This window comes from Procambarus clarkii, chromosome 42 (assembly GCF_040958095.1).
Source record: "Procambarus clarkii isolate CNS0578487 chromosome 42, FALCON_Pclarkii_2.0, whole genome shotgun sequence".
Classification (NCBI taxonomy): Eukaryota; Metazoa; Arthropoda; class Malacostraca; order Decapoda; family Cambaridae; genus Procambarus; species Procambarus clarkii.
The window spans coordinates 26827876-26843327 of NC_091191.1; the positions used below are offsets into that span (position 1 = coordinate 26827876).

The 15452-nt window shown below is 43.6% G+C and overlaps 1 protein-coding gene across 1 annotated transcript; it reads left to right on the forward strand.

Annotated features, from left to right (window-relative positions):
- The first annotated feature begins 11913 nt into the window (after positions 1 to 11913).
- LOC138373393 (baculoviral IAP repeat-containing protein 8-like) lies at positions 11914 to 13432 on the forward strand. Its single transcript, XM_069339592.1, has 3 exons — positions 11914 to 12306; positions 12435 to 12599; positions 12710 to 13432. Exons 1-3 carry the CDS (start codon positions 11940 to 11942, stop codon positions 13393 to 13395), a joined length of 1218 nt encoding a protein of 405 aa, XP_069195693.1. The 5' UTR covers positions 11914 to 11939; the 3' UTR covers positions 13396 to 13432.
- The last annotated feature ends 2020 nt before the right edge of the window (positions 13433 to 15452 follow it).

Consider the following 15452-nt stretch of genomic DNA (forward strand, 5'->3'; position numbering starts at 1 on the left):
GTGGTGGTGCATGCAGCGAGGTGTGGTGGTGGTAGTGGTGCATGCAGCGCCGTGTGGTGGTGGTGCATGCAGCGCCGTGTGGTGGTGGTGGTGGTACATGCAGCGCCGTGTGGTGGTGGTGCATGCAGCGAGGTGTGGTGGTGGTGCATGCAGCGCCGTGTGGTGGCGGTGCATGCAGCGCCGTGTGGTGGTGGTGCATGCAGCGCTGTGTGGTGGTGGTGCATGCAGCGCCGTGTGGTGGTGGTGGTGCATGCAGCGCCGTGTGGTGGCGGTGAATGCAGCGGGGTGTTGTGGCGGTGCATGCAGCGCCGTGTGGTGGTGGTGCATGCAGCGCCGTGTGGTGGTGGTGCATGCAGCGCCGTGTGGTGGTGGTGGTGGTGCATGCAGCGCTGTGTGGTGGTGGTGGTGGTGGTGCATGCAGCGCCGTGTGGTGGCGGTGAATGCAGCGCCGTGTGGTGGTGGTGCATGCAGCGCCGTGTGGTGGTGGTGCATGCAGCGCCGTGTGGTGGTGGTGGTGGTGTATGCAGCGCCGTGTGGTGGCGGTGAATGTAGCGCCGTGTGGTGGTGGTGCATGCAGCGCTGTGTGGTGGTGGTGGTGGTGCATGCAGCGCCGTGTGGTGGTAGTGGTGCATGCAGCGCCCTGTTGTGGCGGTGGTGGTGCATGCAGCGAGGTGTGGTGGTGGTGGTGCATGCAGCGCCGTGTGGTGGTGGTGGTGCATGCAGCGCCCTGTTGTGGCGGTGGTGGTGCATGCAGCGCCGTGTGGTGGTGGCGGTGGTGCATGCAGCGCCGTGTGGTGGTGGTGGTGGTACCCGCAGCGCCCTGTTGTGGCGGTGGTGGTGCATGCAGCGCCGTGTGGTGGTGGTGGTGGTGCATGCAGCGAGGTGTGGTGGTGGTGGTGCATGGAGCGCCGTGTGGTGGTGGTGTATGCAGCGCCGTGTGGTGGTGGTGGTGGTGCATGCAGTGCCGTGTGGTGATGGTGCATGCAGCGCCGTGTGGTGGTGGTGCATGCAGCGCCGTGTGGTGGTGGTGGTGCATGCAGCGCCGTGTGGTGGTGGTGGTGCATGCAGTGCCGTGTGGTGGTGGTAGTGCATGCAGCGCCGTGTGGTGGTGGTGGTGCATGCAGCGAGGTGTGGTGGTGGTGGTGCATGCAGCGCCGTGTGGTGGCGGTGGTGGTGCATGCAGCGCCGTGTGGTGATGGTGGTGGTGCATGCAGCACCTTGTGGTGGTGGTGCATGCAGCGAGGTGTGGTGGTGGTAGTGGTGCATGCAGCGCCGTGTGGTGGTGGTGCATGCAGCGCCATGTGGTGGTGGTGCATGCAGCGAGGTGTGGTGGTGGTGGTGGTATATGCAGCGCCGTGTGGTGGTGGTGCATGCAGCGAGGTGTGGTGGTGGTGGTGGTGCATGCAGCGCCGTGTGGTGGCGGTGCATGCTGCGCCGTGTGGTGGTGGTGCATGCAGCGCTGTGTGGTGGTGGTGCATGCAGCGCCGTGTGGTGGTGATGATGGTGCATGCAGCGCCATGTGGTGGTGGTGCATGCAGCGAGGTGTGGTGGTGGTGCATGCAGCGCCGTGTGGTGGTGGTGCATGCAGAGCCGTGTGGTGGAGGTGCATGCAGCGCCGTGTGGTGGTGGTGCATGCAGCGCCGTGTGGTGGTGGTGCATGCAGCGCCGTGTGGTGGTGGAGGAGGTGCATGCAGCGCCGTGTGGTGGAAATGCATGCAGCGCCGTGTGGTGGTGGTGCATGCAGCGCCGTGTGGTGGTGGTGATGGTGCATGCAGCGCCGTGTGGTGGTGGTGGAGGTGCATGCAGCGCCGTGTGGTGGCGGTGCATGCAGCGCCGTGTGGTGGCGGTGCATGCAGCGCCGTGTGGTGGAGGTGCATGCAGCGCCGTGTAGTGGTGGTTTATGCAGCGCCGTGTGGTGGTGGTGCATGCAGCGCCGTGTGGTGGTGGTGCGTGCAGCGCCGTGTGGTGGAGGTGCATGCAGCGCCGTGTGGTGGTGGTGCATGCAGCGCCGTGTGGTGGTGGTGCATGCAGCGCCGTGTGGTGGTGGTGGAGGTGCATGCAGTGCCGTGTGGTGGTGGTGGTAGTGCATGCAGCGCCGTGTGGTGGTGGTGGTGGTGCCTGCAGCGCCGTGTGGTGGTGGTGGTGGTGGTGCATGCAGCGCCGTGTGGTGGTGGTGCATGCAGCGCCGTGTGGTGGAGGTGCATGCAGCGCCGTGTGGTGGTGGTGGACGTGCATGCAGCGCCGTGTGGTGGTGGTGCATGCAGCGCCGTGTGGTGGTGGTGGTGGTGCATGCAGCGCCGTGTGGTGGTGGTGGTGGTGCATGCAGCGCCGTGTGGTGGTGGTGGTGGTGCATGCAGCGCCGTGTGGTGGTGGTGGTGGTGCATGCAGCGCCGTGTGGTGGTGGTGGTGGTGCATGCAGCGCCGTGTGGTGAAGGTGCATGCAGCGCCGTGTGGTGGAGGTGGAGGTGCATGCAGCGCCGTGTGGTGGTGGTGGAGGTGCATGCAGCGCCGTGTGGTGGTGGTGCTCCCAGCGCCGTGTGGTGGTGGTGGAGGTGCATGCAGCGCCGGGTGGTGGAGGTGCATGCAGCGCCGTGTGGTGGTGGTGCATGCAGCGCCGTGTGGTGGTGGTGCATGCAGCGCCGTGTGGTGGAGGTGCATGCAGCGCCGTGTGGTGGTGGTGCTTGCAGCGCCGTGTGGTGGTGGTGGAGGTGCATGCAGCGCCGGGTGGTGGAGGTGCATGCAGCGCCGTGTGGTGGTGGTGCATGCAGCGCCGTGTGGTGGTGGTGCATGCAGCGCCGTGTGGTGGTGGTGCATGCAGCGCCGTGTGGTGGTGGTGCATGCAGCGCCGTGTGGTGGTGGTGCATGCAGCGCCGTGTGGTGGTGGTGCATGCAGCGCCGTGTGGTGGTGGTGCATGCAGCGCCGTGTGGTGGTGGTGCATGCAGCGCCGTGTGGTGGATTTGCATGCAGCGCCGTGTGGTGGTGGTGTATGCAGCGCCGTGTGGTGGAGGTGCATGCAGCGCCGTGTGGTGGTGGTGGAGGTGCATGCAGCGCCGTGTGGTGGTGGTGGTAGTGCATGCAGCGCCGTGTTGTGGTGGTGGTGGTGCATGCAGCGCCGTGTGGTGGTGGTGGTGGTGCATGCAGCGCCGTGTGGTAGTGGTGCATGCAGCGCCGTGTGGTGGAGGTGCATGCAGCGCCGTGTGGTGGTGGTGGACGTGCATGCAGCGCCGTGTGGTGGTGGTGCATGCAGCGCCGTGTGGTGGTGGTGGTGGTGGTGCATGCAGCGCCGTGTGGTGGTGGTGGTGGTGCATGCAGCGCCGTGTGGTGGTGGTGGTGGTGCATGCAGCGCCGTATGGTGGAGGTGCATGCAGCGCCGTGTGGTGGTGGTGGAGGTGCATGCAGCGCCGTGTGGTGGTGGTGGAGGTGCATGCAGCGCCGTGTGGTGGTGGTGGAGGTGCATGCAGCGCCGTGTGGTGGTGGTGCTTGCAGCGCCGTGTGGTGGTGGTTGAGGTGCATGCAGCGCCGGGTGGTGGAGGTGCATGCAGCGCCGTGTGGTGGTGGTGGTGCATGCAGCGCCGTGTGGTGGCGGTGAATGCAGCGCCGTGTGGTGGTGATGGTGGTGCATGCAGCGCCGTGTGGTGGTGGTGCATGCAGCGCCGTGTGGTGGTGGTGGTGGTGCATGCAGCGCCGTGTGGTGGTTGTGGTGGTGCATGCAGCGCCGTGTGGTGGAGGTGCATGCAGCGCCGTGTGGTGGTGGTGCATGCAGCGCCGTGTGGTGGTGTTGGTGGTGCATGCAGCGCCGTGTGGTGGAGGTGCATGCAGCGCCGTGTTGTGGAGGTGCATGCATCGCCGTGTGGTGGCAGTGAATGCAGCGCCGTTTGGTGGTGGTGCATGCAGCGCCGTGTGGTGGTGGTGGTGGTGCATGCAGCGCTGTGTGGTGGAGGTGCATGCAGCGTCGTGTGGTGGTGGTGCATGCAGCGCCGTGTGGTGGAGGTGCATGCAGCGCCGTGTTGTGGTGGTGCATGCAGCGCCGTGTGGTGGTGTTGGTGGTGCATGCAGCGCCGTGTGGTGGTGGTGAATGCAGCGCCGTGTGGTGGTGGTGAGTAGTAGGGAGGAAGACTCACAGGCCCTTTTTTTTTTCAGGCCAGAGGACCCCTGTGAGTTGTACGACTCACAGGCCCTTTTTTTTTTCAGGCCAGAGGACCCCTGTGAGTTGTACGACTCACAGGACCTTTTTTTTTTCAGGTGAATTTGGGGAGTCACAGATTTGGAATTAGGGAATTCTTATAATGAAAAATAATGTCATACGAGTTTGTTAAAGTTCTTATGAGAAAAATAATTTCCGAGACATAGAAGTTTGTTAAGGCCTTATGGGAGAAATTCAAATATCATGTGTAGCTCTTTAGGGTTTCCATGAGAACTCTACGGACATGTTTTACATGTTTTCAACTTACAAATATCGTCTATGTATGCCTTAGTTATTCATATAAATTTAGAAAATCACCTGTGTAAGTCATGGTTTTCAGGGTTTCGTACATCACACCCCCCTCCCTCCCCCCTTACCTCGCAATCTCTCGCGTCACCTTTATTTACTTTACGCCCGGCCAGCCAGACCTCTTATCTTATCTTATCTTCTCATAATATCTGGACCGTCCCTCCTCTCTCTCTCTCTCCTCTTCATATTATTCTCTCTCTTGCTATTTTCCAACATCGTATGTTTTCTCCTTTTCATTAAGCAAGTCAGTTTTACACAAATAAATCGTGTTAGTAAGCAAGTTCTAGCTCACGTTCCCCACCTTACTCCCCTGTCATATAATGAATACTATCATTCCAATCCCTCTAAAATTTAAAAAATAATCATATTTCAAACGTAGTTCAATACAGTAATTTAGTTACCAAGCTCCAGCGCTTGTCCTCCGCCTTAGCTCTCTCTCGTATCTTCGTTAGTATCAGTCCAATTTCCCTGAAATTTTTACCCTCTGTATTTCGGGCACCGTAAATAAGATCAAAACAGTTACCAAGCTCCAGCGCTTGTCCTCCGCCTTAGCTCTCTCTCGTATCTTCATTAGTATCAGTCCAATTTCCCTGAAATTTCTACCCTCTGTATTTCAGGCACCGTAAATAAGATCAAAACAGTTACCAAGCTCCAGCGCTTGTCCTCCGCCTTAGTTCTCTTTCGTATCTTTGTAAATAAACCATCAATTTCCCTTAAATTTTTACCCTCTGTATTTCAGGCACCGTAAATAAGATCAAAACCGTTACCAAGCTCCAGCGCTTGTCCTCCGCCTTAGTTCTCTTTCGTATCTTTGTAAATAAACCATCAATTTCCCTTAAATTTTTACCCTCTGTATTTCAGACACCGTAAATAAAATCAAGTCAGTTATCGAGCTCCAGCTCTCGTCCCCGCCTTAATTCTCTTTCGTATCTTTGTAAATAACCCATCAATTTCCCTAAAATTAAAAGCAGACATACTTCAAAGTTAGTAAATAAGATCAAGTCAGTTACTGAGCTCCAGCTCTCGTCCCCCACCCTCTTCCACCCTCAAGTCTTTGTAATAAACCATCAATTTCCCCGAAATTTTTACCCTCTGTATTTCAGACATAGTAAATATGATGAAACAATTATAAAACTCTAGCTCTTGTCCTCTGTCCAAGTTCACTCCTGTAAATTCATTACTATCAATCCAAATCCCCCTGAGATTTAAACACCCAACTACATTTTCAGACATAGTAAATAAAAACCAGTTCAGTTATCAAGTTTCAACTCTTGTGCTCCAGCTTAGTTCATTTGTGCAAGTTCTTTATTTTCCAACTAAATCACCCTGAGATTTAAGATCACCTTATTTTCTAACGTAGTAAAATTAATCTGGACATTAGCCTTAGATCATCAGACATAAATATATTCGATCAAGTCCGTCTCCAGCTTATCTCTTATCCGAGTATACACATAACCCCAACCTGTTTAATTATCTTTCACCCCCTCTCACCTTCCTCCATCTCATCCAAGTCTCATAAATTTAAATGTAGCTGTTAATTTGCGTTCTTTCCCCGTTCATAGCATATTCTCTGTAAGTTCAGATCTGTACTTAGTCTTACATATTCTCTACTTCTTTCTATTTTATACAAGACTTAAACAACTATTACTGTGTCCCCTATCTTATTTAAACATGAGTCATATGTAAATATACCCAACTCCTTCCATCCATTACAAGTCCTAGCGTGTTCACCGCCCAACTCACTACGCTATTTCTACTCTACATGTTATAGCATGTTTTCCGCTCATCTTGGTACCAACCCTTACAATCTCTCTCTCTCACTCCTTTACATGTCTCAGCATGTTCGCCTCGCATCTTACTACGCTGTCTACTTTACATGTTGTAGCGTGTATTACTGTGTCCCATATCTTATTTAAACATGAGTCATATGTAAATATACCCGACTCCTTCCATCCATTACAAGTCCTAGCTTGTTCACCGCCCAACTCACTACACTGTCTACTTTACATGTTGTAGCATGTTTTCCGCACATCTTGATACCATCCCTTACAATCTCTCAATCCTTTACACATCCCAACTTTCAACCCTTTCTTACAATTTTCCTCCATCCCTCCGCTACATGTTCTTACCCGTTCATTACAGTCCACTACATATTCTCTATTCATCTTTGTACTAATTCGCAAAACTAGTTGTTTCTGTCATTTTAGTAAGTAAGTAGATCATCGTTATTAACAACAACAACAGTAACATTACTAATTCACAGTAAGTTACTACTGAGCATTTAGCAGTTATCCATTTTTCAAATAAGGTCAATATAAATCATTCTAAGACATCTTCGTACAATTAAAGATACTTGCCTGTGCACTAAGTCATTACTTACAGTAGCATCTTAAGGCATTGTTTTCGTAACTCAGTTTTATTAAACATACACCTTCATTAGTCAAAGGAAAACTTTTCAAGTCATTGTATTCAATATTTCCGTTAAACTTACTACATCATGTCATTATTCTGTTTCATAATTAAGTACTTGTTTCAGTCCTCCAATGTAATAAGCAAATTATTCTATTAAGGATAAAGAAATCTTATTTAGAAGAGACATTAAGTTTATTACAACATTTAACGCATACAAGTGTTTTTAGTAGTTATACAGGTATTCAAGAAATCATAAGTGTTCTTAGTAGTTTTACAAGTGATCAAGAAAATCATAAGTGTTCAAAAAGCAATCATATACAAGTGTTCTTAGTAGTTATACAAGTGTTCAAGAATCAATCATATACAAGTGTTCTTAGTAGTTATACAAGTGTTCAAGAAATCATAAACACTATAGTCTTATATAGAAATAAACATTTGAATTTATAAAAGAATTATAAGTAAAACATGTATTTGATTTCACACAATGAAACTCACTATCCAGCAAGTTAAAAAATCCATCACATGCACAGCATCCCCCTTCCCCTTCTCCAAAATAGATTAGTTTTTGTCCCTTAAATTCCTTTAAAACATAGAAAGCATCACTATAAACATTATCATCACAAATCAATTCAGGCCAGGACATTAGAAGTACTTCTCTGTCATTACAATAAGTCCTAACTGCTTCTACAGCATCCATTTGTTCAACCTCCATCCACTTACTCTCACCCATATTCGAGTAATTATCTGTAGCTCGTACCACATTAGTATGTCTTATCCTAATAAGATTTTCAATAAAGGCCATACCAGAGAAAACACCAAGTACAGGATCCTGTCCTATAAATCTCATCACTGCCTCTATTTCTATCTTTTGGGGGGTATGATATCCTATTTCTGGTCTCATCTTTATTAAATTTAACGGAAAAGATGGAAAGCTCTCCTCCATATGATCAATTAAACTCCAATGTTCATCTTCTTCTGTTTTAGGGTGAATAATACTAAGCTCTTTCACAGTCTTACTATTTACCTGCTGTTGCAGTTCATCCTGGCTCATTATAGTATACACTTCTCGTTCTTCAGAACTCAACTTATTAATAAACCAGTTTGCAGCATTTGGAGAACCAATTTCATCCACAAATTTTCTTATAAAAAATTTATCCTTTAAGTTACATCCTATAGGCACTTCTTCAAATTCTGGAAATATGTATTTAAAACGGGGTTTAGGTCTAAAAGTGCAAATTATTTTATCGCCTTTAAATAACAAAGAAATTTTCTTCATCTCAGCCTTACTAGGAATTTTCGTCAGCAACAACACTTGACAATTCTCATGTTTCTTGAGTACATCTGTAACACTCTCTTTTAAGCTAAATAAGACTATATCACATTTTATCATTGGAAGTTCTTCTTTCAACTTTATAAAATCATGACCGATCAGTATCATTAAAACATTTTCACTTTTGCTAATAAACTTTGCTAGAGCTGGAACAATGTTCTCATGCGTACATTTATCAGTATGTGTCATCACTTTATAAGTCTGTTTTTCCGCCAGGGGCATATTCTTCCACAAAACAGTCGAAGCTGGACTTTGCCATATAGTTTCTGACACAAGATCAGGCATGCTTCCAAACCCTGGTAGACTCTTCACATCCATCACATGGGGTAAATCTTTAAACAAAGAAAAATACAATATTTAACACAGGGACTATTAAATAATCATAATATTTCAAAACTAAAAGATATTCAATAATAAGCAAAATTATATCACAACAAATATAACGAGTACTGTAAGTACATCATACAATAAGCACTTACTGTATACAGCAGCCATCGATCCGAGTATGTCTTCTCACTGCTGGACCGAGATGGGGAGTTTATGGCAAGATATATCCCGACCTAGCTTATCACATCGGAGATTGTTACGCTCCGCCCCTCTCTCTTAGCTGTAGTTTCCAAATTAGTTATATGTATTATTTTAGATCTACTAGTTTTAACTATGACATTCTCTTCCGTTTATTAGATCCACCCTCTACTTGTTTCTTCTCTCGCCCAGTCCCCGTAACATCTTCTCCAAGAGGTATACGAACCATTAATAATTCTTTTTTATTATTCTTTAAAACATAAGCTAAATGGGCTAGTCCTGGAAAATAGTGTGTCTCCCATTCTTCTTGTTCTTCTTTACTCCATCCTATTCCGTCATTAAACCCAATACCATATGGAATAATTATACGCTGGATTAAATTATTATTTCTTGCCTGACAACAAATTTGTCTTATTGCAGATTTAAAACTCCAACGTTTAATAATATCTTTCTGTAATCCCAGATCTTCATTAGAGCTACTGTATTGAAGTCCTATAATATGAGGTTTTATTTCTGGTTCTGGAGATAAAGCAAGTACTATACCACCAGGAGTTATATTATTCTGCACCACTTCACACTCGGAAACTTTACTGTAAGGATATTTTTCCCATAACAGTTGTGCAAATCCACCAGATAAATTATGAGAATCGTAGACAAGACAGTCTCCAGGTTTTAGAATTTCATCACTAGTAAAATCAGCATCTATAATACACTTATTTAAACGCTTAAGCTTCACTTGCATGTACATAGAACAATCCATCTTGAAGTAAGACAGAAAAAGTTTCGTACCTCTTCCTATATACTCAGAAAAGTAGAGTTGACATTTAGACATTAAAAAAGGGAGAAAATAAACACACGAGTTTCTATTTTGTTATTTAATGTGTAAAAATGTACAATGTATTTAATTTGTAAAAATGTACAAAGTATAAATTATTTACAGACATTATTATTCCCAATCCATCTTCTCTTCTAAATTTGTAAAACTACTACTAACACACATTGTAACATTAGTATCAACAGACGTAGTAACATTAACAGGTGTTGAATTAATTGTATCAGGCAACTTAGTGTTGATAGAAGGTGAACTAGCATCAGCGGTAGCAGGCGTAGCATCATCTTCAGGTGTCCTAGCAGCATCAGTAGCATTAGTTGTGGATCCATTTTGAAGAACAGCAATGTATGGAATCTTATTTTCAAAGATGCCGTGGGTGGATGACTGAGGAGGAACGATGTTTTCGGGACGTACTATGAAGAGTACAATACCTCGTTTTCGTAGTTTTTGTCCTATTTTCTCAAGTATAGGCAAATATTTACTTTCCCATACTGCGCAGTTGTCCAAATAACTTGACATGCCAAACCCATATGGAATAATAATTCTCTTAACACATCTTTTAAGAATGAAAACAAGGGCTTCCTTCAGAGCATTTTCAAACCAGCGCCATCTCTGATATTCTGTATCTTTTTCAAGTCCATCGTAAAAATGTTCATCTAAACTTCGTACTTCACACGGAGGATTTTCATATGCTGGTAAAGTTGCAGGTCTACTAGCAAACTGAGTCACTAAACCAATAATAAGGGGTAGATGGGGATCTTCATCCATCCTGTTGTTAAATTCAGGTGGTTCTCCAATATGTATACTACCAGGGTTACTGCGATAAGATACAACAGCCCTGTTTTTGTAAGGAAAGTTTTCACGATGTAATCTCGCATATGGGTAACGATCCCACAATCCTTGCACAATTTTACACATTTGTACACTCGTAGCATCAAGATCGTACAATAAACAGTCGTGATTATTGTAGACGGGCAGGGAGGCAAAGTCTCCAATAATAGTCTTGATCTCCATAGCCTTGAATATCCAAGCTGAAGTAGATTCCGACATCCAAGAAGAGGAGGACGCCGTAAGAGATCACTCCGGGGGAAGCATATATACATCTTTAGGCTGCGCGTAGAAACACTGCGCACACAAAAGGTTGCCAAGTGTTACTTGCTCTTCCTCTGCATAATCTCCTCGTTAAACAGTAATTTAACTTCCACTCCGTAGGGTTTTAACTGTTTATACATATCTTCAATAACAGGAAGATAAGTATTTTCCCAAACTTTATCTCTTCGAACACATGTAATCCCAATTCCTGTTGGTATTATAACTCTCATAATTTGAGGAGAGCCCTTGATAAAGTTAAATAAATCTTTCATACCATTCTTGAAGTAGACGAGACGATTAATGGATGTATCTTCGTTTAATCCAGAGAGCATGTTTCTGTCTTTTGAGTTTTCTATAATTCCCTGAGCAATGTTATTACTTTCTATAGGTAATCCAATACCGTATTGAGTGGCTATAGCAACAATATACGGAAGATTTTCTCCTTTAGAGATATGAATTGTTCCTGGTACTGGACGATCTTCAGGGATACATCTCTTAAGACTGTACAAGGGTCGGCGAACATTATAAGCGTCAGCATAAGAATATTTCTTGGCTAAGTCTAGGGCCATTCCTCGGGGAACACAGGATATACAGTTCACTCCGTACACAATACAGGTTTCATTATTACAAAATGAATCGTCGGTTAAATAACCCTGACAAGTTGTCAGAACAGTATCCATGGTGAATTTTCTTCCTCGTAAGGTAGTAGATACGATCCAGATAGTCGTAATAATATCCCTAATGTGAGGTCCGCGCTCTTATATTGGGGGTAATGTAAAAGTTACCACTTATTTGAATATATTAATAAGGATTTTTGTTACCTTAGAGCGATATTATATATGACATTATAACTAATAGTATATTTCATTTTAGGATATAGATGCTTTAAGCATATATTTTAATTAGATTAAATAAGAATTTACTACTAAATTATATATATATATATATATATATATATATCATTATGTACGGCAGCTACGAATAATGACGTAACAGTATACTTTTAGCGAGATTGCCAAAGTGATGTATTTTTCTAATAAGTCTAATAAATAATGAAAGTAGTCTACTAAGTATTTATATAAGAGCTTTATTTAATTATGAAACTTTAAGGATTTTTAAGTAGAGAAGTATTTAGAGGAGATTACTGTCTATTATAAATGGGGAAACTGTTAAATATGTAGCGATGTACGATACTTATTTTAGGGATATATATACTTGCTTATCCTACTCTAATAGTTAGTGCTGCCCTCACACGATGGATCCTTTGTGTGCCAGGAAGTTTTACAGTATAGAAAGCCTTAAATGTGCAGGAGTTAGACTACAAACATTTGTGGATTGGCCCATTAAGTGGTTAAACCCTATTGACTTAGTTGAAGATGGGTTCTATTACCTTCGCAATAGTGATTACTGTTTGTGTGCATTTTGTTATTGTATAGTAGGTGCATGGATTGTTGGTGATACCCCCAGAAGACGTCATAAGATCATTAATCAAGACTGTGCCTTTATTAGAGGCAAGAGGAGTGACAATGTTTCTTTAGAGGTGTCTGAGATAGCTTTCAAATATGGACTGGAATTTGTTTCCCATAAAATAGAACTGGGAAATAAGAAAATAAGTGATAGTAGTAAGTATATATTCTTATGATGTATTCTTATGCCAGTCTTATATACTCTGTACAAAACTTGATTGCTTAAATAGATACTTCTTATTCTTCTAAAGAATAATTTACGTAACTACGTTATATTTTTTTAGGTGGTGCTCCTCCTAAGGAAGATCTGGGATTGATCAAATTTAGGAAATCGCTGAATCCAGGATTGGTAACTTATAAATCTCGCCTAGAGACATTTGATATGACATGGCCTGGAAGCGTCAAGCAAACTTCTCATGAGCTGGCAGAAGCTGGTTTTTTTTACTGTGGTATGAAGTGTTTTAACTATTTTAACTTAATAGAGTTATAAGTAAAGAAATAATGAATATTAGTTAAAAGATAGTAACGAGATAATGCTGGATTGTTTTATGGTTTTCAGGTATAAGTGACCACGTCTGCTGCTATCACTGCGCCTGTGGAATACGAAATTGGAGACCAGAAGATGATCCTTGGACGTTACATGCGAGATGTAGTCCAGAATGTGCTTACATTATTCTTGCAAGGGGCAAGGAATTTGTTAAGAATGCTAGATTGACAATACCATTACCTATAAAACCTATAGACAATGATTTAATTAATATCTTAATGGAGGGTATGGATAAGTTCAAACATCTGATTCATCAAAAATTATTACCTGTGGAGAGTATAAGATATGCTTTAAGTGAGTATCTTAAGGAATCCAGAGATTTGTTACCTTTTATTATACAAAGTAGATGCCTAGAAATCGTGTTGAGGTATATGCAAGAGGGTACAGATATTTATTTACGGGTACGGGACTTAATTTATGAAGCAGTTGATGATAAAAAGGAACAAGAAGCTACGCTTGAAGATCTGGGATTGAAAACTTTACCGGAGACTTGTACTAACACTGTTGAAAACAAGGACTGTACAGAACAATCTTGGGAAGAAGATATTTTATGCAGAGTTTGTATGGATAAAAATATAAATATTGCAATACTACCATGTAAACATATGGTGACATGCAGTGGTTGTCTTTTAGCTCTGAAATGCTGTCCAATTTGTAGAGGAAATATTTTATATATAATAAATCCAATTGCTTCTTGAACACTTGTATATGATTTTCTTGAACACTTGTATAACTACTAAGAATAACTGTATATGTTTGCTTTTTGAACACTTATGATTTTCTTGAACACTTGTAAAACTACTAAGAACACTTATGATTTCTTGAATACCTGTATAACTACTAAAAACACTTGTATGCGTTAAATGTTGTAATAAACTTAATGTCTCTTCTAAATAAGATTTCTTTATCCTTAATAGAATAATTTGCTTATTACATTGGAGGACTGAAACAAGTACTTAATTATGAAACAGAATAATGACATGATGTAGTAAGTTTAACGGAAATATTGAATACAATGACTTGAAAAGTTTTCCTTTGACTAATGAAGGTGTATGTTTAATAAAACTGAGTTACGAAAACAATGCCTTAAGATGCTACTGTAAGTAATGACTTAGTGCACAGGCAAGTATCTTTAATTGTACGAAGATGTCTTAGAATGATTTATATTGACCTTACTTGAAAAATGGATAACTGCTAAATGCTCAGTAGTAACTTACTGTGAATTAGTAATGTTACTGTTGTTGTTGTTAATAACGATGATCTACTACTTACTTACTAAAATGACAGAAACAACTAGTTTTGCGAATTAGTACAAAGATGAATAGAGAATATGTAGTGGACTGTAATGAACGGGTAAGAACATGTAGCGGAGGGATGGAGGAAAATTGTAAGAAAGGGTTGAAAGTTGGGATGTGTAAAGGATTGAGAGATTGTAAGGGATGGTATCAAGATGTGCGGAAAACATGCTACAACATGTAAAGTAGACAGTGTAGTGAGTTGGGCGGTGAACAAGCTAGGACTTGTAATGGATGGAAGGAGTCGGGTATATTTACATATGACTCATGTTTAAATAAGATATGGGACACAGTAATACACGCTACAACATGTAAAGTAGACAGCGTAGTAAGATGCGAGGCGAACATGCTGAGACATGTAAAGGAATGAGAGAGAGAGATTGTAAGGGTTGGTACCAAGATGAGCGGAAAACATGCTATAACATGTAGAGTAGAAATAGCGTAGTGAGTTGGGCGGTGAACACGCTAGGACTTGTAATGGATGGAAGGAGTTGGGTATATTTACATATGACTCATGTTTAAATAAGATAGGGGACACAGTAATAGTTGTTTAAGTCTTGTATAAAATAGAAAGAAGTAGAGAATATGTAAGACTAAGTACAGATCTGAACTTACAGAGAATATGCTATGAACGGGGAAAGAACGCAAATTAACAGCTACATTTAAATTTATGAGACTTGGATGAGATGGAGGAAGGTGAGAGGGGGTGAAAGATAATTAAACAGGTTGGGGTTATGTGTATACTCGGATAAGAGATAAGCTGGAGACGGACTTGATCGAATATATTTATGTCTGATGATCTAAGGCTAATGTCCAGATTAATTTTACTACGTTAGAAAATAAGGTGATCTTAAATCTCAGGGTGATTTAGTTGGAAAATAAAGAACTTGCACAAATGAACTAAGCTGGAGCACAAGAGTTGAAACTTGATAACTGAACTGGTTTTTATTTACTATGTCTGAAAATGTAGTTGGGTGTTTAAATCTCAGGGGGATTTGGATTGATAGTAATGAATTTACAGGAGTGAACTTGGACAGAGGACAAGAGCTAGAGTTTTATAATTGTTTCATCATATTTACTATGTCTGAAATACAGAGGGTAAAAATTTCGGGGAAATTGATGGTTTATTACAAAGACTTGAGGGTGGAAGAGGGTGGGGGACGAGAGCTGGAGCTCAGTAACTGACTTGATCTTATTTACTAACTTTGAAGTATGTCTGCTTTTAATTTTAGGGAAATTGATGGGTTATTTACAAAGATACGAAAGAGAATTAAGGCGGGGACGAGAGCTGGAGCTCGATAACTGACTTGATTTTATTTACGGTGTCTGAAATACAGAGGGTAAAAATTTAAGGGAAATTGATGGTTTATTTACAAAGATACGAAAGAGAACTAAGGCGGAGGACAAGCGCTGGAGCTTGGTAACGGTTTTGATCTTATTTACGGTGCCTGAAATACAGA

Excerpts from the sequence above, each read along its gene's own strand:
- LOC138373393 (XM_069339592.1), top strand. The coding sequence starts at position 11,940 with ATGGATCCTTTGTGTGCCAGGAAGTTTTACAGTATAGAAAGCCTTAAA. Across the intron at positions 12,307-12,434 it reads TAAGAAAATAAGTGATAGTA|GTGGTGCTCCTCCTAAGGAA; the intron begins GTAAGTATATAT and ends ATATTTTTTTAG. Across the intron at positions 12,600-12,709 it reads AGCTGGTTTTTTTTACTGTG|GTATAAGTGACCACGTCTGC; the intron begins GTATGAAGTGTT and ends TATGGTTTTCAG.